Raw genomic sequence first — 22,196 nt, forward strand, 5'->3', positions numbered from 1 at the left:
GGTATTTTTGTAATAGCATCCCAGACAGACTCAGCCAGGGTCCAACCCATCTCTGCAAAGTCACACAACAGTGAAAAACAGCTGCTATCACACCAGCCTCACCTCGCAGGTGATCTCTGCATGTGCTTTGCTTGTGCTGCACAGAGAAAAATCCTCCTTTGTCAAATTAAGGTGTTGCAAATGGTAACCATTTTGTTTTTATCAAGTTCCCTTGCAACCCCGGGACGCTCACAGATTCGGAAGCCTGAAAGCAAAATTCCACATCATATTAACTGCTCACAATTCTTAAACTTAAAAATAAAAGTCAGGCAAATCACCTAGAACTGACAGTTAGGGGCTAAAAGGTACCTGTGATATGGTTTTAGTGTGTTATAAAAGGTTACCCATTCATTTGTTTTTGCACAATTTTATACATGAGGAAACTGAGAGATGGTTTTGCAGTGGCAAAACATGAGCTGAGTGGGTGTGACTTGCGTGCAACTGACTGGCTTGGATAGACTTGTGACATGTGGCGTGAACATTCAGAAAATTTTACGTGACCTGAGAAGCAGGGTCTACATTCAGAAAAAGATCAGTGGTGACCTTCCAGTGACACATGCCTCAGAAGCTCAAATACTGCATTTTACTGATCTCAGCATCAAGTCTAAGATACACCATTAAAAACAAAGCAAAAAGAAAAAGAAACAAAAAAATTTTTAAAACAGCAAGAAATATAAAACAGAAAAAATCTTTAAAATAAAACAATAACGCTACCAATTAAATTAAGACAGTGCTTTCTTATCACTTAGAATTTTTATTTTGTAAAAATATTTTATTTCCTAATTTTTTTAGTACAAATAGTTTATTATCACACAAAAGAAAGAATGACAGTAAAGGAAGCTACACAAAAGAAAATATTTTCCAGAGAAAGGATCAGTCCCCATACATGGAGAAAGACCCATTTCCTAATTTTTAAGAATACCTAGATAATTTTTTTTTTTTTAAGAGATGGAGTCTTGCTCTGTCACCCAGGCTGGAGTGCAGTGGTGTGATCATTGCTCACTATAACCTTGAACTCCTGGGCTCAAGCAATCCTCCCACCTCAGCCTCCCTAGTAGCTGGGACTACAGCACTGTCACACCTGACTAATTTTTTAATTTGTAGAGACGGAGTCTCACTATGTTGCCCGGGCTTGTCTTGAACTGCTGGGTCAAGTGATCCTCCTGCCTCAGCCTCCCACAGTGCTGGGATTACGGGCGTGAGCCACCACGCCCAGCTCAATTTTTTATATTCGGTTTATCTGTTCATACTTTTATATTCTGCTCACATAAAAAGGAAAATGTATTAATTAAGTGAAATACATTGGTTGAGGTATTCCTCAAACTTCTTCAAAGCTAAGCTCTTCTGAATCACTTCTCCACTCAGAGTCAACAATGTCCAATGTAATATTTCTTACAAAGATGTTCCACTGTTGTCTCCAGGATTTTCTTCCTAGCTATCCATCCCTAGTCTGGAAGTTTTGATTCTGGCACTTTGTTGATTTTATAAGACTATGTCAAAAAACACAGACTCTTCAGACGCCCAACTCATGGTCCAGTGGTTTGTTGGCTAACACATCAAGGGGGCAGTTGTGCAGTCAGGCTCCCGGGAGTAACAACCGAGTCTGAACACACAGAGGCAATGCCACCTGCAAAGCAACTGCCACCCAGCTGGCAGTGACTTTGAAAGGCCAGTGATTGTTCAGACACAGCCTCGTGTCAAAGATGTTACGATGCAAAAAATGTGCATTGCCGGACGGGTGAACTAAGGTCCATGCAATAGAAATGTACAAAACAAGTTGCTCTGGCACGTAACAGACTCTTTCGTGTCTTAGGTATTGTTAATGGCTTTAAAAATGGTTCATGAAAACTCAGACATTTGCAGATTCCTGGAGTATTTTTAGAAGGTACATTCCTAGCAACCCCCAACTCTGGGCTCACTTAAGAACCTAAGGCCCTGCGCCATCTGTTCCCTGTGGGCATTGCCAGCTTTGGCTCTAGCTACTCCCCTGCACTGCTTATGTGCTCCAGCTTTTTAATGATACTTGTAGCTCCCTAAACAGGTTGTCTTCACCTCTTTGCAGACTCACCTCTTTGCATTTATGCCTGCTAGTTCATCCACCAGTATGTCATTTCCCACCTCATCCTACTGGTGAATTCCTGCGTAGCCCAAATGCCACCTCCTCCAGGAAGCCTCCCAAGATTCCTCTAGGCCCCTCTGGCCCGTTGGCACATCAGGTTGAGAGCACATGTTTGTGGGTGCTCTTCCTCCATTATACTGTGATGTGTCTGGGGGACAAATGCCTCATCTTATTGCTTTGTGCAGCTCCAGTCCCCTGCACTGGTGCCGGGAATGGCAGGTTCTCAGCCAAGGCCAACCAGAGACATGAATAAATGAAAAGTTATCCCTTAGCTGCCACACGGTGATATGATTTGAAAAATGCCAGAAAAGCCCCACCCCACCCCCAGCATTTTCCCAATGAACATTTATTAATATAAGAGTCCCCTGCTGAAACGAAAATGCCCTTAGTGGCACCTTAACTCTGCCTAGCAAAAAAAGCAAGGTCCATTGATCATATCAGAGTCTGGCTGTGACGTCTGACTAAGAATATTCCCTTCCACAGCTGAGCACAATAGAGAGACCAGAAGAGAGGAAGAGGCCACCCTGAAAGAGGGAAAGAAAACATCACTTTCCCGTGAAGAAGTCTCCAGCTACCACCACCACCCCCAGTCTGAATCAGGTCCCCCCCACAAAGCCCAGAGTCCTCCCTCCCCCTATCACGCCGTGTTAACAATGACTTTCCACATATCTCTCTTTCCTACTGGACCATGAACTTTGAGGTACTCGCTGTCTTTTTCATCACTGTATCCCCAGTAGTCAGCACAATGCCCGTCACACATCGGTGGCTTTTTAGAAATTGGGAGAACAAATAAAATAGAATTTCAGAACCAACATTTATATCTAGGGACCATGGTGATGGTTTAATACGGTGCCTGACAACATCCCAGACAGACAGACAGACAGACAGGCATGTACACACCTCTGCCTCACTCCTTCTCCACCACAGGGCTGCTAACGCCAACCCCAAGGTGAAGACTGGCACAAGGCAGCGAGGTGTGTAGCCCATCCGGGCGCAGAACATCTTCACATCAAGCCAGCATCGGGACGTCTGATTAGGAAACAGCGATTGAATTGGAAAGAAAAGAATGATAAAGTCCTGACTTATGTTACTTGACACAGCAAGTGCCTACACGTTATTTCTTGGACTTCTGCAGTGGTGCTCGGAAGTGTGAGCATGTAGGCAAATCGCAGAGACGGCAGCCTTGGCCAGGAGCCCAGGCTCTGTGGTGCCATTGACTTCAGCGCCAGGCACTTTGCTGCTGTCCCCTTCCCACGCTGGGAGTTGTCTCGTCCTGAGGGGTGTGAATCGTGACGCTCACCTTCTAGCACAGGCAGAGCGCCTGGCACAGGGCAGGCACTCGAAAATATTGGTCAGGTGATAGAACGATGAGGAAAATGAGGCTTGGAGAGATTAAATGACTTGTCCAAGGTCTTCAGGACCAGGTGGATCCAGAATTCAAGCTCAGGTCTGTCCAACTCGGGAAATCGAGAGATGGGAAGGCTCCCACCCCGCAGACACAAGGGTGCCCCCAGACAGTGGGACATCGCCTTAATATAAGTCAACTCACCTTGTTTTTTTAAATTTTTATCTCTCTCTCTCTGTCCCCATCCCCACCCCCCACCCCCATCCCCACCCCTGACCCCCACCAGCTTTTTGATCAAGTCAGTGAAAGTAGGCCGCGGATATTTTACCATTCTGAGGGAGGAGAGTGCCATGAAAAAGAGGCAACAACAGCTTGAGAAACTGCAAGAGGAAGAAAGAAATAAATTCCAGCCAGCCAAAAAGATCTCGGAAATCCACTACGAGGACACCTTACTGACGTAAGTGGATGCAGTAGCGGCAGCGCTAATGGTCTTGGGAAAGACCACTGAGAGTGAGCCCTGCTGGCCGGGCTGAGCGGTGGCAGCTATCTCTGAGTAGGGCCCCTTCTCAGCCTGGCGTCTAACGCCGTCTTAGTCTAGTCCAACACACTTTGGCAGCCTCGCCTTCTGATATTTGGTGGAATATCTTCTACGTATGTCTGTCCTCATATCTGATGCTAAGAGCTACACGAGAAATCTTGCTGGTCCCCAAATGTGCCTGTTTCCCACCTTCCCAGGCCTTTTCCCCACGCTGTTCCTTGGGCCTTAAATACCCATCCCCACATCCTCTTCCAGCTAAAATTCTACTTACCACTACACGCCCAGCTTAAATTCTGCCTTCTCCTGATGCTTCCTGGATTCCAGCCCAAGCAGCTCCTTGCCCGGGTCCCCATATCGTGTGTTTGTGTGCCAGTTCTCTTCATTCGACATGAGCATCTCTGCTCTAGACCTTCAGCTGCTTCCCCAGGGCCTAGCTCAGCTCCGCACAAAGCAGGTGCACAAAAAGTGTTTGTCGGTCTATTACGCAAAGTAGTCCCCTCTTTTTGTAAAGGACTTTTCCCCTGGCTGGGGGACAACAGACTGGCCCAGTACAACACACCCACGCATATGATCATTGATTCCAACAACATCAATAAATACAACAACGATGAGTGTTTACCACGTGCTTTATGCACATCTATTCACCTAAACTTCAAAACATTCCTGTGAGATAGGTACCATTATTGGCCCTATTTTAGAGATGGAGAAATGCGGCTTAGAGATGTTAATTAATTTTCCCCAAGGTCATGGTTAGAAAGCATCCCTGAGTCCCAAATACAGTGGCACTAAAATCCATGGACTGCACCATTAGTCGTGGACAAAATCCTGGGATCCTTAGCTCGTGCAGAGCGAATGAGGCACAAACCACAGACAAGAAAGGAGAGGGTGAAGTAGGCAGGGAGGAGATGCCTGGTAGAAACAGCCTGCAGCTGTAGCCATTGTCCTGTTAGACCAGCCGTCTCCGCCCCAGCTACACATCAGAATCAGAAACACCAATACCCAGCTCCAACCCAGGCCAGTCCCATTAGGCTCTCTGGGGTGTTAGCTGTTCATAGAATCTTTTAAAGTTCCCCTTGATGATTCCAATGTGAAGCCACGGTTGAGAGCCATTGTGCTAAGGCTGCCTTCAGAAATCCAAATTGCCAAGTTGCTTGCAAAAGAAGAAACGGAAACCATAAGCAGACACCCCCTTTCCTCTGCAGCGTTTCCCAAATTCTGTCCTTCAGAATGTTAATTTAAAGAAATAGGAATATGAGCCAATGGAATCATACAAGGTGTGACCTTTTTGTGTCTGGCTTCTTTCCCTAATAATGCATTTCAGGTCCCTCCTAGACAGAAAGCAGATTGGTGGTTGCCAGGGACTTGGGGGGCGGTGGGGACAGGGAGAATGGGGAGTGACTGCTTAATGGGGCCGGGGTCTCCTTTTGGGGGTGATGAAAATGTTTTGAAACTAAATAGAGGTGATGGTTGCACAAGCTGGTGAATGAACTAAATGCCACTAAATTGTACCCTTTAAAACAGTTAATTTTATGTTCTGTGACTTCCACCTAAATAAAATTTTTTTTTTCAAATAGAGCAAGGGTTCCCGTCTGCGGGGCTCTGAAGTATGGGGTGGGTGGGAGGGCTGGACACTCCTGGTCGGGAACCTCATTAAAGCTCAAGGGTCCAGGTGATGGGCGGGAACCCAGCCTGCAAGACCACAGGGGGCTGGTACCTGTCCAGTCACCCTCCCCCTGACCTGTGGCCCTTGGGAATCCCAGGTTATGTGGGAAGGGTCTCCTCCTTGACTTCTCTGTTGTGTGGACTCTAGGCTCTGATCTCTGCCCCGCTTTGCCCTGTGAAGCTATTACAAGGAAAGTTAACCTTTTCAAAACTGGCGAATATCCTTAGACCAAAGCAACACCCACACCACCTCATCTCTCTAGTTTCCATTCTCTCTTCATTGTCACCTAGAGAGTCCCGATACCCCTTTTGTCACCTCCTTGCCACTTTTAAGATTTTTTTTTTTTTTTGCCATTTTGTCCAGCATTTTTGGTTATTTTTACCCAAAGTGTTAGTCTAAATAAAGCTAGCCTGATATTTGTGCATTCGTTTACTAATTCATTTGTTTATCCTAAGATAAGAGAAAATATTTATGATTTACCGTCTCTCCTCCATGCCTTTTGAAGAAGTGGAGTCCCTGAGCAGGAACCTTTTTTTGTTAAGCAGGGAGAGTATGATGCATTCGATACAGCTAGACAGATCCACCTGAGAGACGGGTGACAGCCAGAAGACTGGCTGAGAGGGTGAGCAGAAGGGACCCTTTGGAGGACCAAAGAGAGAAAAGGCAGCCCTCACTGGAAGAAAGCCGAGATGTCTGCTATAGATTTTTATGAGGTTCTGCCTCACAGTGTGAGATGTTAATCCATTGCTCTCTTCGCCCGTGACATCCTTAGAAAGATGTCAATGGTCTCCTGTGCATTAGGTCTTGGACCTTTATCTCGACCAGTTTCAAAGTAAGTTTGGGGTAGGGAAGGAAGTTGCACAACTTACCACTATATGTTGAAGGCCTACTATGCGTGGGCCCTCTGATGGCATAGAAGAAATGTGATAAAAGATTAAGGGAGAGCCCCCACCGCATTCAGTAGCCCAACAAAGCACCACGCAGGTACACACTAAAGTGTGCCCTTCCCCTCATGTGTAGGGTGGAGTGGGAATCCCCAGAGGTATAACTTTTGAGCAAGTTCTTTAATGCCAAATGGGATTCGGTTGGGTGACAAAAAGAGGCATGTTGAGAAGACACCATCAGTGTCAGCCCACCAGAAATTCCTGCAGGCAGCATGTCTGGCTAGGAGTGCCCAGGCAGGAAAAGGAGGCCTGTGATTGTGTTGTCTTTTGCCAAAAGTCAGGAACATTCTTTTCAGAGTCAGAACCATGAAACGTCCTCATCAGACCTTGAAGGGTACGTGAGACAGACAAGGCCACCCAGTGAGTCGGGAGGTTCTTAGCCTTTCCTTGAGGGCCCCAAGGGCTCAGCACAAATTCTGCCCCCCAGCCTGAGCCAATGGCACTCGTAGAGTCTGCTGCTCCTAGTGACACTAGCCAGCTGGCAGCCTTTCCCTGAAAGAAAAGGAAGGAATGAACTCATGGCCCTTTTTTGCAGGAGCTGTGCTCAGATTTACAGGCAGACGCAACAGGCTCAGGGGAAGGAGGGCAAACTGTTAACGATGCTCTTGTGCCTGTTTAAATGGTCCGGGTGTGACGTTCCAGTTCTTTGGATGGGTTTTTAATCAGGGTTCGTGGAACACAATTCCCCCCTCTCCTATCCATGTTTCTGTGTGCGAGACATGGTTTATTTAAAGTTTAATAAGTTTAAATATGCGTGAGATTGCTCCTTTTGTAGACATCGGCTTGGTTATGTCTTATCTGGTGGATTCTATGAGCTATACAAGGCTGGTTATTAAAATAAAACTGGAAGCCATTACTGCGACATAGCCACCAAATGCAGGGGTGGGAGGGTGTTATCAAATGGCTTTAGGGGATTATCTATACCAAGACAGGGTAGTAGTTAAGAGCACAAGCCTTAGAGCCCATCAGGACTTGGATTCGAGTTCTGATTTTCCCCCATGCAACTGTTTAACTTTGGACAAGTCCTTGTACCTCCCTGAGGCTCCCTTTTCCTTGCCCATGTGAATGGTACCAAGCTCCCAAGTTGGTTATAAGGAATAAATGAAACGATGCTTAACACAGAGCCTGGCATATAAAATATGCTTGGTAATTGTCAGCTATTAGTATGCAGTAAAGTGAATTGGATCTTTCTAGGCCTCAATTACCTAAAATCCTTAAATTTATGGCTAAAAAATCTTAATTTCCATGAAGGCTAAAAAGCATCTCACATCTAAGAGCTATGTTTCTACAGATACAATTCCAATCACAAAAGCATCAAAAATACAAGCGTTCATTTATAAATACTTTTTAACAAAGTGTTTGATCCTTGTGCATTACAAAAGCAAAAGAGATTGTTCCCCATCTACCCCCTGCTCTGAATCTAAGAAGATAGAATAAGTTCTTTTAGGCAAAAGTTTTAAGGCTGACAAACTAGGCAGGGAAAAAAGAAAATCAAGCACGTCCCAAAAGATTTCTGCCTGCAAACGGTCTTTCCCGCTGTGCTCAATGACCTCATTTTTCAGCTGCAGATTCAGCTGAAAAGGTGGGGGGAAAAAAAACAATGGGTAAAATTTGTTTTATTACTGTGGCTGAGGAAAGAGATAAAACCAGAGATTAAGAATGTAAAAGTTGGGTTAATTTCCATGCATCCTAAACCTCTGAGAGACACAGTTAGCCAGTAAGGTGGGGGCACAGCAATGTATTTGTCTGTGGTTTCCTCAGCTCTAGAGTTGAATAAAGAGTCAATAGAAATGATATTTGGAGGACTTAGATTCTGGTCCTATCATTTAGTTAACTCTGTGACCCCAGGATTGTCTTCAAATTCCTAGGAGGAAGATAAACTCCTAACATATGTCCCAGCATCACCTTCACTGGCCCCCTCCATCCTATTCCCCATGCTAAGCCATAGTGATCTTTACAAAATATAAATTTCTCCCAGCTAACACCCTCCCTGGTTGCCATTCCTCTCAGGACAAAGACAAAAGTCTGAGCAAGGGGGTCCAGGATCCTTGATGGTAGCCTGTGGCTTGCTTTTCCAGCCCCAGCTCACAGCCTCCTCTTGCTACCTCTGCCCCAGCCACACTCTCCTATTTTCCTACTCATGACATGCCCTCCACCACAGGGTCTTTGCATATGCCATTCCTTCTGGCTGGAAGATCTTTTCCTCTTCCATGTACCTAGTTAATTCCCATTCAACCTTCAGATTTCAGCTCAGTATTTACTTTTGTTTCAGTTCCTATTGCCATAAACACCCACTCCAAAACTTATTAACTAAAGACAACAAACACTTCTCTCTCTCATAAGTCTGCAATTTGAGTAGGGCTCAGAGGGAAAGAATTGTCTCTGCTCCACACAACACTAGCTGAGGCAGCTTGAAGGACCTATTTCCAAGACAGCTCACTCACATGGGTGGCAAGCTGGCCATCAGCTGGCGAGACTAGTCCTGCTTCCTGTGGCCTCTTCGTAGGCTGCCAGCTTCCTCACAACATGGTGGCTGGATGCTAACATCCCAGGACACAGGAAGAAGAGGCTGTGGAGCCTGGCATCCTATCACTAGACTCTAAGCTTCCAAAGGGGACAGGCTGAGTCTGTCTCACACACAGCTTCATCTGCAGCCCCCAGGACTGAGATGTTCAATAATTATTGGTACAAATGAATGAATTAGGAAACCCACCAATAATCCAGTCAATGACAGTACTTAGACTGGGGCTCAGAAACTAAAAGACCTTCAGGGAACAGGGCCTGAATTAGTAAGGGAAGTGGCAAGTAAGAAACCAGGGGTTCTTGAGCCTGGGGCAACCCAAGAAGCACACATCTCATGCAAAGCAAGCAGTGATTCTGAATCTTTGGTTCCACGATTCTCACCTGTGGAAACACAGGCCCACGGTGGCCAGAGCTTTCAAGTTTTTGAGACCCAAAGCTTTTCGATTTTTACCTGACGTCTCCCAATTTTAAAGTATGGACAATTGATTCAATTACACACACACAAACACACACATACACGCACACACAGAGTAGGCTAATTAAAACATGTCTGTGGGCTAAATTTTGCCATGAGCAAAAAATACATACCTTATGACTCAAGCATGCCAGAAAAAAAAATATTTTATATAACTGAAATGAATTGCTCCATGATAGTGGAGTCAAAAAAAAAAACACTTAAATATGATATTAAATTGTTGTTTCTAGAATACAGCTGAAAATATTTCTTCTCTGGCCCTCGAAGAAACTATTTCCAATCTCTAGTGTGGTGTACCAGCACAGCACACAATTTATCTATTTATCTCGTTTCTTCCCTTTGCTCCTGCAGGAGAATATGCACTGTATGAGGGCAGGGGTTTTTATGTGCTCTGTTCATGAACTGCATCTAGAACCCTCATCCCTCAAGCTGGGATTATTGCCCAGCACATAGTAGGTGCCCAGTAATATCTGCCAAATAAGCCCTGGCAAAAGACAAAGCTATTTAAAAACTGCTGCTCATTCATTGTATTCGTTATATCCGTTCACTGTGTTTCTTTCTTCCTGCTTTTCCCGCAGCACATATGACACTGAGAAGTTGAAGAAGTTGGGGGCTGGAGTCATACTTCGCCCGTTCGCTCCCGTCCACCACAGCTGCATCGTCTCCCCCTCCCTCCCCGAGGCTCACGTGTAAGTAGTCTCACCTGCGGCTCATTTGCTGTGCCAGCTTACAAATTGAAGCCCGGCTGCAGTGACTCAACGAGCTCACGTGTTGGGAGCCGTGGAGTTATTCCCTTGTCCTCTTGAAAGGGACATCGAGCCTGGAGCTGGCAAAGCTATTCAGCGTATAAAAATAACAGAAAGTAGACATGGTGGTTTAGAGCTAAGCGGCAAATCAGCCGGGACTGAGTCATTCCATTTCTTACCAAGCCAGACACTCTAATGTCAAATAGTTTGCAAAGCCTGATAAAGTCTGTCTACAGTCCTCATCAAGTGTGTGGAAGAACGTCTCAGCCGGTGCTCAGGGGACGCGGAGCTATTTCCCAGAGAAGCCCCTGTCGTCTTCAGACCTAAGGCATGAACTCATCATTGCAGGGCGTCACGGGGGCTAATCAACCCTCCGAAGAACACTCTCGCTTTCTGAAACCTTGACATCTTGTTCCCCTTGCGTCTATTTCAAAGAATCTCCAGCCCAACTTTTTCTTTTTCACTACTTGGCACTTTTCAACTGGAAGATTTCAGGCGCAGAGATATAAGCTTTTGACTTGAGGGCAGGATTTTTCAACCTTGACACTAATTGACATGTGGGAAGGAAGAATTCATTCTTGGTCGTGAAGGGCCGTCCTATATATTGCAGGATGTTTAGCAGCAGCCATGGCCTCTACCCACTAGATGCCAGTAGCTCCTCTCCCCATAGTTATGACAACCAAAAATGTCTCTCAACATTACCAAATGTCCCCTGGGGGCAAAACTGCACACACACACACACACACACACACACCCCACTCCACATTGAGAACCACTGCCTTAGGGGAATGAATTCATTTTGGGCAAAGATGCAATGATTCTAGACTTCTCTGTCTGCTCATTTGTCAGATATTTGTTAGGCTCCTATACTGTTCAGAGTGATAATGACCAATACTGACCGCTCTGTAGGCATTATCTCATTCAGTCCTCTCAGCCTCCCTATGGTGTAGGTGTATTATCTCTGCAGGCGAGAAAACAAAAGCTCAGAGAGGTGTACTCACCTCCTTTATTTTAGTCTTTGTGGACCAGGTGGTCTCTCTTGCAGCTACTTACCTTCGCTGTTGTAGCAGGAAAGCTACAACAATGGAAGTGGCTGTGTTCCAATAAAGTTTTATTTACAAAAACAAGGGGCAGGCCCACTGGCTGTAGTCTGGTAACCCCTGCCCTGGACTAAAGTCTGCCCTTTCTTCTCCTTGGCTCTTAAAGGGCTCTAGCTGCATTTGATGACTATCAGTAATCTATGGCTGTATTTCAGACCACCTCAACATGGAGTGCCTTAAAACAACAACCATCTAGTACAGGTCAGCTGGGTGATTCTGCTGGTCAGACCAAGCTCAGCTTGTCTGGGCTGGATTTGCTCATGTGTGTGCGCCCAGCTGACGGGGGAGCTGGAGGTTGACCGATCTAGAATGGCCTCATTCACAAGTCTGTTGGGTGATTGGTTGGTGGCCAGGGTGATGGGAGTGTCTCCCAACATCCAGCAGTCTATCCCGGGCTTGTTCACATGGTGGTCAGAGAGGGTTCCAAGGACAAGAGCCTAAGTACCCTAAGCCCTTGAGGCTCAGCCTCAGAATTGACACGGTGACATTCTACTGGCAAAATCAAGACATCAGGCCAGCCCTCACACAAGGAGTGAGAGGAAAGACTCCACCTCTTGATGGGGGGGAGCCGCTAAGTCACATTGCAGAGTGTGCAAAGCAGAAAGGGATGACACTGTCGTAATCAGTCTACCAAAAGGCATCAGGGTAGGCCCCACCTGGTCAATTCCTGGATTCTCAGTTGTCACAACAGCCAATGCGGGTCAGAGCCGGGTTAGTCCCTTCAATCCCAACGTGATTGATCCCAAAACTGGCTGATCATTCTGAATCACCTGTGCGGGGATCAATTCGATCATTTCACAGGACACTTGACCTTTATCTTTAAAAAGGGGAGTGGATGGTCTCTAGGAATGAGGAACAGCCCAGCGATTTCTCTCTTAGGGGACGGGGCTGTCCCCCCACAGCCTTTTGTGAGCAATCGTGCAGCAAGTGCAGCATCTGCAACCTGCGTCCAGATTTACCCTTGGCAACAGCACGGGGTGCTTGGGATGGCTTTGAATGCATTTTCTGATTTCTCTTAGTAAGAGGAAATAAAAAATGTTTTCTTCTCAGAGACGTCTATGCCCGCTGGTATTCTGGTCGGTACAGCCATTTTAATAGAGGGAGCTATTCAGGTGTGCTGCCCACTGGTGCTTGCCTGGAGTTCTGAGCTCAGGGATCTCAGAAGCAGGCTTTGTACGTCCCTGTTCAGCATTTTTCACCTATTATGCCCTGAATTGAAGAAAATAAATGTTTTCTCTTTTAATTTGATAAAATCCAAGATATTGTGCTATGACCTGACACATGATCATTACAAGAAAAGACCAGTTCCTATCAAACATGTTTCTGGGGACTTTTTTTTTTTTTTAGGTTTGTTTCACTGCAGATTAGATGAGATGCTTTTTATAAACAGAGAGAAAAGTCCAGACCCATCGGATGAAACTCTATTCCTACGCAAAGCAAAGTCTCTGACCTATAACAAGAGACAGCATCAACATATTGTCGTTAAGAGCACGGATTCGGGAGCCAGGCTGCCTGGGCTCAGATTCCAGCCCTGCCGTTTGCTGGCTTTTGTGGCCTTGCACAAGTCACGTGGCCCTCTGTGCTTCATTTCTCTCATCTGCAATATGGGGTAATAGCACCTTCTTCACAGGATTTTGAGGATGAAATTAGTTAATGAATGTTGAGCACTTAAAACAGCATCTGGCACAGAGTAAGCGCTCCATGGGAAGTATTTACTATTACTGTTAATATTATTTTGCTGCTGCTGTTGTTTTTGTTACTCTTCATTATCTCAGTGGTTTGTATATAAGCATTGTCCCCAAGTTAGCAGCTCAGGAAAATGTCAGATCCAACCCAATTCATTCCCACCATCTTCCACTCAGTAACCAGAAATACGTTGAGCCTACTCCGTGTGCAGCACAGGGTACCCTGTGGAGGACAAGACTCTGTAGCTTGCAGGTTCGTGGGCTGGAAAGACGAGGAAACAGGTAGTTACAATAGAGCAGGAACTCAAAGGTGAGGACAAGGGAACCCATTGCTTTAAAACCTCCTTAGAGAGAGTCTAACCCAGACCTAGAGCAATCAAGGAGGGCTTCCTGGTGAGGGTGATATCTGAGCTGAAGCACAAGCACTAAAAGGTGAAAAAGGAGGAGGGGAAATATATATCAGGAGCAGAGAACAGTGCTAAGCACTTTAACCCCACCCTTACAAGGAAGGTACTACAATTACCACCATTTTACAGATGAGAAAACTGAGACTCAGGGAAGTTAAGCACTTTGACCAAGGCCACACAGCCAGTAAATGACAAAGCTAGGATTTTAACCCAGACAGTGTGAAGGACAGCATGGTGAGTGTGAACAATGGAGCAGAATTTTGCCAGGCTGCAGAAACAAGTGGGACGACTCAAGGCTGGAGAGGTGGATGAAGGCCCCTGTGTGGTGGTGTGTTAGTCTGCTCGGGCTGTCGTGATAAAACACCAGAGTGGATGGCTTGGAAGACAGAAATGTATTTTCTCACAGTTCTGGAGGCTGGAAGTCCGAGATCAAGGTGCTGTCAGGGTTGGTTTCTTCCGAGGCGTCTCTACTGATCTCAAAGACAGCTGCCGTCCGTGTCCTCACATGGCCTTTTCTCTGTGCACGCAGCCCTGCGGTCTCTCTGCCTGTCCAGATTTCCTCCTCTTATAAGGGCACTAGTCAGATGGGATTGGGGCCCGCCCTAATGGCTTCGTTTTAACCGAATCATCTCTTTAAAGGCCCTATCTCCAAAGTACAGTCAGACTCCAAGGTACTGGGGTTAGGACTTCAACATATGAAGTTGGAGGTGTCCACAATTCAGCCCATTACTGAGGATTTAGGGAGTTTGAAGATTTTAAAGCAAGGGAGGGAGGGGGTCAGGTTTGCACCTATTCTTGCCACCTGTGGAAATGCATCTGATGCTCACGTGCCCCACGTCCCCAGCACTGCCCCGTGACCAAGCAGACCCCATCTCACCAGTTAACTCCTTTTGAGTGGTTCTCTGCCCACTCCACAATCCAAAGCCCAGGTCTGCAGAGGCTCCACGTTGTAAAACAGAAGAGCGGGTAGGCACCCCCCCCCCAGCCTTTCGCAGCTTCCTGTGGTTATGGGGAGGGTGTAGCGAGGTGCTCACGGCCCAGGGCCAGGCACACAGCACAGCTGCTGCTGCTGTTGGGTAAATGCTGGACACGCCTGTTTGCAGAGTTACCAAAATGCTGTCACCTGTAGGGCCCAAGATGGTGTTTAGAGGGAAGTGAGAGACAAGAACTGGAAGGGCTGTGGGCTTACAGGTCCTCGATATGAGAAGTGAGGGAAAATTGGGTGCTCAATTATTCACTATAGTAATCTGTGGAAGGAAAATCCTCCAGAGAAGAAAGGAAGGAGTTCTGCTGCCTTTAGTTTTTCTAAGACCTGGCGGACACGGGGGTGAGCGGGCTGGAGGGTGGCAGGGCAGTTCCCCTTCAAGCTGAGTGCAATGGACGCCTGTCAAGGGATAAGCCAGGGTAACCCTGGGCCAGCTGCACACCTGTGCCCAGGGCTTGGGCCCCACCTGCTGAAGTGGTGCCTTCCTGGAAATGGGGGGGGGGGGCGATGGGGGTAGATACCTTCTTCCCCCTACAAACACCAGGCCTAGGAACCCTGGGGAGTGATGATCAGGCAGGATGAAGTTTCAGAGAAGAGCAATTACACAGGTTCTTAATGGAGGCATCTGGCCCATTAGTGCAAGAGGAGAAATGATGGGGGAGGAGGGCGGCTGGCCAGGACTCCACCTTGTTTCCAGGAAAAAGGCAGGCAGCGGGTTAACCCTCTCCTGACCTCGCTCTCAGAGTGACCACTGCGCTGGCTTCATCGGTACCTGGTCAGAGCCCAGGTTCATGGGAGCACAGTCCAAATACTAATCCTAGCAATGTAACCTCGGGTCACTCACTGCACCTCATGTCCCTCATTGTAAAGAGGAGGTGGGAACAGTATGCTCCTTATAGAGGTGTCTTGCGCTCTAAATGAGATATTAGGGCACATCTCTATCACCAACAAGCTATGTGACCTTGAGCAAAGTGATTGCACCTCTCTGAGCCTCAGTTTGTAAATAAAACTTTATTGGAACACAGCCACATCCACAATAATTCACACCCAAGCACATTATTGGGAGAATATAAAAATGTATATTTACATTATGCCCAGCTCATTGTAGGTGTTATATTAATTAATATAAGGTGTCCAAAAATATCAGAAAATGTTGGTTAGACATATTTTTAAACAATGTTTTAATTAACATTTTGAAGTAATACGCTCAATCTGTTTTTCTTCAACACCCAGCTATATTTTTAAGCAAAGGACTTATAAATTTAAAGCAATATGTCAAATTTTTAATCTGGGGGGAAAAGTGCAATTAAGACACGCATTTCCCTGCATTTCCAGACTTTTTGCATACTCTTAGTCTATTTATTGTACTTTTATCAGATTAACAATTGAGCACCGTAGGATATTAATTGCCTTCAAGCCTCTGGTTTGCCTGAGTCAAGACCTCCAGCTGGAGTCGCAAGATCCTGCCCTACACACACACACAAACTCCCAGTAACTGGCGTAGGATCATCTCCCTTCAAATCATGGCTCTGCCACCTACTGGCCTAGTGACCTGGCACCACGTCCTTAACTCCTCTGAGCCTCGGATTTCTCATCTGTGAAATGGGGTTAATGAACACCTCATGGGGCCATTGCAAAGATCTAATGAGGTGATGTAGGCAAAGTACTTACGCATGCCTGGAGCATGGTGCCAGCTCTCAAACTGGAAGCCAGCACAACTACTATCTCTATGGCTATTACCGTGCAGAATGTTGTTCTAACAGGGTCTCACTGTGCTCCCTCTCTCTGTCTCTGCAGTGAGCACCTCTTCCGCCAGCTCTGTGCCCTCCACTGGCTCCTGGAGGCCCTGACGATCGACCACACCCACCACACCATGAAGCCCTTGATCACGTGCTGGAATCCAAAGTATGCATCAGCCCTGTAACCTGCCGTAAACTAGCAATAGACCGGGCAGTGGGGAAGGGACTCCTAGATGTTCTTTCGCTCCTTTGGCTATTTTTGGTGGGTGGGTTGCTTTAGGAGCCCTCCTACGTGCTCTGTGGGGTCCAAACAGGGGTGAGCCAGCTCACATAGAATTGCAAGAGCCAATGGTGTACATTTCCTTCCAGCATCTCTTCCCAACTCCACATTCAGTAACATCACATTAGTAGTTTGAAATCAATCAGCCGCAGTGGGAGCATTTACACCACAGAAATGGGCAAGCAATACCAGCACACCACAGCTGAATTCCTCTCCAACTCTCTTCTTAGACTGTGTCTCCCCAGCACTGTTCTTTGTTGTTCTTCCTTTTCCTTTTCCTCCTTCTCTTCTTCCCTTTCTCTTTGTTATTGTTTTTCTCCTTTCTCTCAAGGTTTTGTTTTGTTCTATTGGTTTTTAATATATATTGGTGGCTACTTCACTTGGACCCAAGGAAGTACTTGGTATTCAGGTCCCTGCAGCAGCTATGTCTACACAGGCAGAAGCTCCAGCACGTGTTGTCTAGACCAAGAGAAGTGTTAGGTGTGTCCTCACCGGAGGGAAGGGCCCACACAAAAGCTTTGAGGCCACAGTTGCAGGAACCACGTGGTACACACAAGGCGCCGAACAAGGAACAGACAGGCATGGGAAGACACTGGTTCTTTAAGAAGAGTCAGGTTGTCTGTGGGAATGGGACAAAAAAAGTAAAGAACCATGACCTGAGGAATTGGATTTGCACTGTGAAAACCATGGCTGAGTTAAATAAAATAGTTCCCTACCTCCAATGCTAACATTCCGCACCCTGACCCCCACCCCATACACTGACACTGGCACCCTCTCCCTGTCCTGCCTTCCAGGTGAATTCATTCTTCTTCATCTTCCAAAATCCTGAGTCTTAATCAACTCCTTCCTCCTGAGGATGCTTACCACCCAACCTCCAAGTCCCCAAATTCCTTCCACCACCAAGTTATCTCTTAACACCAGAGCCCAGGTAAACTAACCTCAGATACAACCAGAAATATAAATCTCGCATCTATTGACCGATGAGTAACTCCAAATCGATCCAGTGTTTTTGACTGGGATGAATTTAAAACTGTAGTTGCCTTTGATACAAGTGGTTTGCAAACTTTATTTTTAAACAGCATAAATCCATTTTTTTTAAATGAAAGCCCCAATAATGTAAAACAGATTTTTCTAAATGGAACTTCTGCATGAAGCAAGAGGTTTGGGGCTGCGGAGAACTGGGGTATCTCCAAATTGCTCCCATCCCCCACGGTGGCACCCCAGTTATTTCCAAAATAAGTTTTGTGGCTCCCAGAGTTTATTTGAAAGCCACAACCTTAAAACATTTTCCATGCATTATTTATTTTTCTTTAAAAAAAACTGCTCAAGTAAGAAGGGAACACAATTTATTCTTATGGAATTTTTTTCAAAAAATTTACAAGTATATAAAGTGTGAAAGCCTTTATTCCCTCCCTGAAATCCCCTCCTTAGAGAAAAACCCTTGAAAAGGTCTAAGGTATGTCTTTCCAAGTCTTTCTAATGGCTTCCTTTTATAAATACATGCAGATACATTTTTTAACAGAAATGGGATCATACTCTACCTATTGTTCTCCACGTGTTCCCCTTTTACAATGACTCTCAGACATCCTTCCACGATGGCACACACAAAGTTTCCACATTCTGTTAACAACACCAGAGTACTCTATTGTATGGAGGGAGCATAATTTGGATAATCGTTTCTCTATTGCTGGACGCTGAGGTCATTCCCAGATTTTTGACATTTCAAGTATGGAATATCCTTATACCTATATCTTATGCTCAGTTGCAAATATTTCTGCTGGCTAGATCATGGGAGATGCGAATTGCTAGGTAAAAGCAACATCTATTTTTTTTCCCCACAGTTGACTGCTTAGATTCTAAGAAAAAGGGCTCTGTGTCAGTGGGTTTCCAATACCATTTTATCTCCCAGAGCAAGCCAACAACAACAATGTTTTCCCTCATGTGTGGAATACATGAGCACCCAATCCCTCTCAACAGAGGAAAGAATATTATGTAGAATTTGGATTGAGTAGGAGAAAAAAGGGACCGTCTTTATTTCCTTTGGTTGGTTTTAGAAATGTGACCAAAAACTGTTAGCTGCAGTAAAAAGACGTAGTGGTCACATTGAGAGTAGCAGATGTTCTGTCATGACTCAGAAGAGCAGAATTCCATTAGGGATCTCAGGATGTCCAGTTCTGTAAAAGCAGAACCTGAACCTGACCCAGCCAGACCTGCAAGAAAAATGCAGTCCAGGTAAGATTCCCATAGAAAGTAGAGTATTTGTTGGAATTTGTTTTTTCTGGTGGACCATTTCCTTGTGATGGGGATTTTAGCTTGAGGTCAGTGGTATGCTGGTCAGTGTTTAACAAGCAGTTCTCTAGGGGGCCAGGAGCCATGATTTATAACAATGCCAATTTCCATGGTGTAAATACTCCCACCATAACTGATTCAAGCTTATCGAGATGACGTCACTGAACGTGGAGTTAGGAAGAGATGTACAAAATCAGTTCTTGTGAGACAATATGAGACATCTCCAGCATACCACTGTTTGGGATTTTTTTTTTTAATTATGAATCAGCTGGGGGGTTAAGTTTCCTAGGCAGTGCCAAAAAAATATCTTTTTAATTAGCAAGAAAGCAAAAGGCTATCTTCTCTTTAATGCTTAATCCCTATTTATGATGTTTCACGCTTATGTCATAGTATGAATTTCTGGAACTCTTCAAATGCATTTTTTTAAACCTGGAGGGATCAGAGTGATGGAAGAGCAAGAGTTTTAGCATTAGACGGACCTGGATGAGTCCAGGCTCTGCCATTTAATAGCTGTGTAACCCTGGGCAAGTCACTTAACATCTCTGGGCCTCTGTTTCTTCATCTGTCAAATGGGTTCCTGCCTCAGAAGAGTCATTGTTAGGGATTAAACAAGATCAAGTACATAGAACATTTAGCCTAACATCTGGGAGCACAATGAGTGTTCCCTAAATGAGAGCGATTAAAGATAAAAATCCCTTTTTTGAAGAACAGTTAGGTGTGTGGTTATCAACACCATTGAGACTTAAGGCTGGGAAAGAAATTATAAACTTCTGAGCAGAATTTTACCAACACGTGAGATCCATGTTCACTGGGTGGATGAACAAACATACAAACAGACAGGGAAAGAAGGCTACACAAGGTCACCCAAAATCTAATTGCAAAGATAAACAATCCAGGGAATTACTCCAAGGAAGAAAAACCAAATCTCCAGTTCTCCTGACTGTGCTTTTCTGAGAGTTCATCATTAAGCAGCCAGTGTCTCTTATTATTAAAGCATTTTGAGACCTAAACCCAGAGGCCTGACACCCACCTTGCACTTTCCAAAAGGAAACATCCGTCCCAGGAGACCTGTAGATCCCAGAGGCTTCGTTCCTATTAGGCATGATGACAGGTATAGATCCAATCCCTCCCCTTCATGGGTTTTATAGCAAGAAAGTGGGAGTCGGTCAATACTTCAACGTGGGCTTTCTACAGGCAGCAAAATTTCACTAAGTAGCAGTTAGTGTGCTGCAAGCAGAAGGGTGATTTTCGTTAGTTGTAGGAAGAGCTCCTATTTGGATGGATTGGTGGACAACTGGGCAAATGGACAGATGGCAGATTTGAGGATGTCATTATGAGTTGCATCTGAGTCTCTGTTTCCTCAGGAAAAAAACTTCTCAACTTCCCAATTTCGTCATGCGGCAATTCAAACACATTATCATTTCTCAGCATCCTTGTTAATTCTGCTGCTAACAAGAGAGTTTATTTCAATTGACAAGACGATCGGGTCCACAACTAAAGCAGAAACTGAACCTTCAACTATGAATGTGCTAATTACCCTTCTCTGAGAGATACAAGCCTCTGTTTAGGCAAAGTTGACCTGATTTTTTTTTTTTTTTTTCATAAAGGCTTACAAGTCTTTATTCAAACCCTTAGGGCCAACTGTGTTTCAGAATTCTGAGTTTTTATTTTTGCATTTTAAAAAGGAAATACAGGGCATATACCATTTAGAACACCACACTCCCAAAGGAGCCCTGTCATCAAACACAATATTTCTGCAGAAAACAAATAAGTGCATATTTAAGCATATGATAGGGGTCAATAAAGGCCATCGATAGCCTCTCATCAGTTCATGTCACATTTTGCTGCAAATAAGTTATTAAAATGTTTTTAGTTCTCAAGACGCTTTGGATTTTGGAATTGGGTAAGGGGTCGTGAACTTGTATTAGTGTGATTCCTGTTAGAGACTAACTTTCCAAGACCAACCAGAGGGACTAGCTAGAAATGAGTGGACCTTTACAGAGAAACAGGCAACCAACACCAGACGGGGAAACATGACAAGCTCTAATGCCACCTCCCCGCTGACACTCTCAGGCATCTTCCCCTGTCCCACTGGGAAAAAACAGGGCAAACCTCTGGCCAAAGAGAGGAATAAACAGTTACCAACTGAAACTCCAGGCAGGGTACAGCACACCCCTCGAAGGAGTTGTTCCAACAGTCCCCACATTCCTGCGCTCTGCCCTGGAGCCACCGAAGCAAAAGAGTTGTCTAAGTCTTGCTGCCTCGGGCTGTTCCAGAAAGACAACCACTGGACCCACTCTTATTTGGGGAGGCCAGGTGGGTGTAATCTTGGCTTTTATTATGAGACTGCAGACACTCAAGGGCTAGACTGCCCAGACACAAAGAACCCACCCTTCCTTTAGAAAGCACGGATGGGTAAAATGCAACCACAGTTTGATGTGTCAAATATAACGCAAACACCTAAATCCTTCTACCATTTTATGATGAAAACAGCTAGCATTTGAGTACTTTCTATGTCAAGCACTCTGCTCTGGGTATATTACCTCATTTAAGCCTCATTTCAACATGCCAGTGAGGAAACCGAGGCATGGGACATTTAAGTAATTTGTTCAAAGTTGCATAGCTAGAGCAAGAAGAGTCAGGATTTGAACCCAGTTAACCTCGCTGCAAAGCATGAGTGCTTCACTGCTAAATGGTTGTTTCCTCTGTCTGTAGCTAAAGCTCAAAGTCTGCAATTATTTTGGAGAATTATCTGGTGCCTGCCTCCAAAAAAAGAATATCTTAGTGGCACTTACTAGAGGACCCTGGGATACAAAAGGGATCTGATTTATTAAGATGATATGATATATAATGTCATTTTCTTTTGTCAAGTAAAATTAAAAGTGCCATTCTGCACATAGTGTTTTGCAACTAAATTTTTGCTGTTTGGCTCAATATATAAGGAGCATCTCTCCATGTCTGAACCTCTGCTGTGCAGTTTAACGACCTATGAATGTATAGAAACATATTTAACCAAAATCCCAAGACCCTCATGTCTTTTCCAAGTTTTTGCTTTCATGAAACAATGCAGCAACGTTCTGAACAACACCTATTGGCAATTTTTTATTTAAGTGTTTTATATTTGAATTGTTTTCCCCTTGTCATGTGATGCCCTCCCCCACTCCTCCCACCAAGAAAATCTCAGTTTCTCAAACCTGCTTTTTGCAGGCACTGCTTACGATCAGGGATGCTGCAGAGAAGAAAATAGACAATATCTGTGTTCTCAGAGCTTCCGTTCTGGGGGGTAGGAGGGAAGCTACAGATAATAGACATATAATAA

The 22,196-nt window shown here is 45.2% G+C and overlaps 1 protein-coding gene across 1 annotated transcript in view; it reads left to right on the forward strand.

Moving 5' to 3' along the window:
- Window positions 1-22,196, forward strand: part of CCDC60 (coiled-coil domain containing 60) — a 148,925-nt gene that overhangs the window by 98,626 nt on the left and 28,103 nt on the right. Inside the window, exons 3-5 of the mRNA XM_069497506.1 lie at window positions 3,790-3,960; window positions 10,225-10,335; window positions 16,367-16,474. Coding sequence (XP_069353607.1) covers window positions 3,790-3,960; window positions 10,225-10,335; window positions 16,367-16,474 — 390 coding nt within the window. The remainder of the gene's footprint in view (window positions 1-3,789; window positions 3,961-10,224; window positions 10,336-16,366; window positions 16,475-22,196) is intronic.

Source organism: Eulemur rufifrons, chromosome 21 (genome assembly GCF_041146395.1).
Source record: "Eulemur rufifrons isolate Redbay chromosome 21, OSU_ERuf_1, whole genome shotgun sequence".
Lineage (NCBI taxonomy): Eukaryota > Metazoa > Chordata > Mammalia > Primates > Lemuridae > Eulemur > Eulemur rufifrons.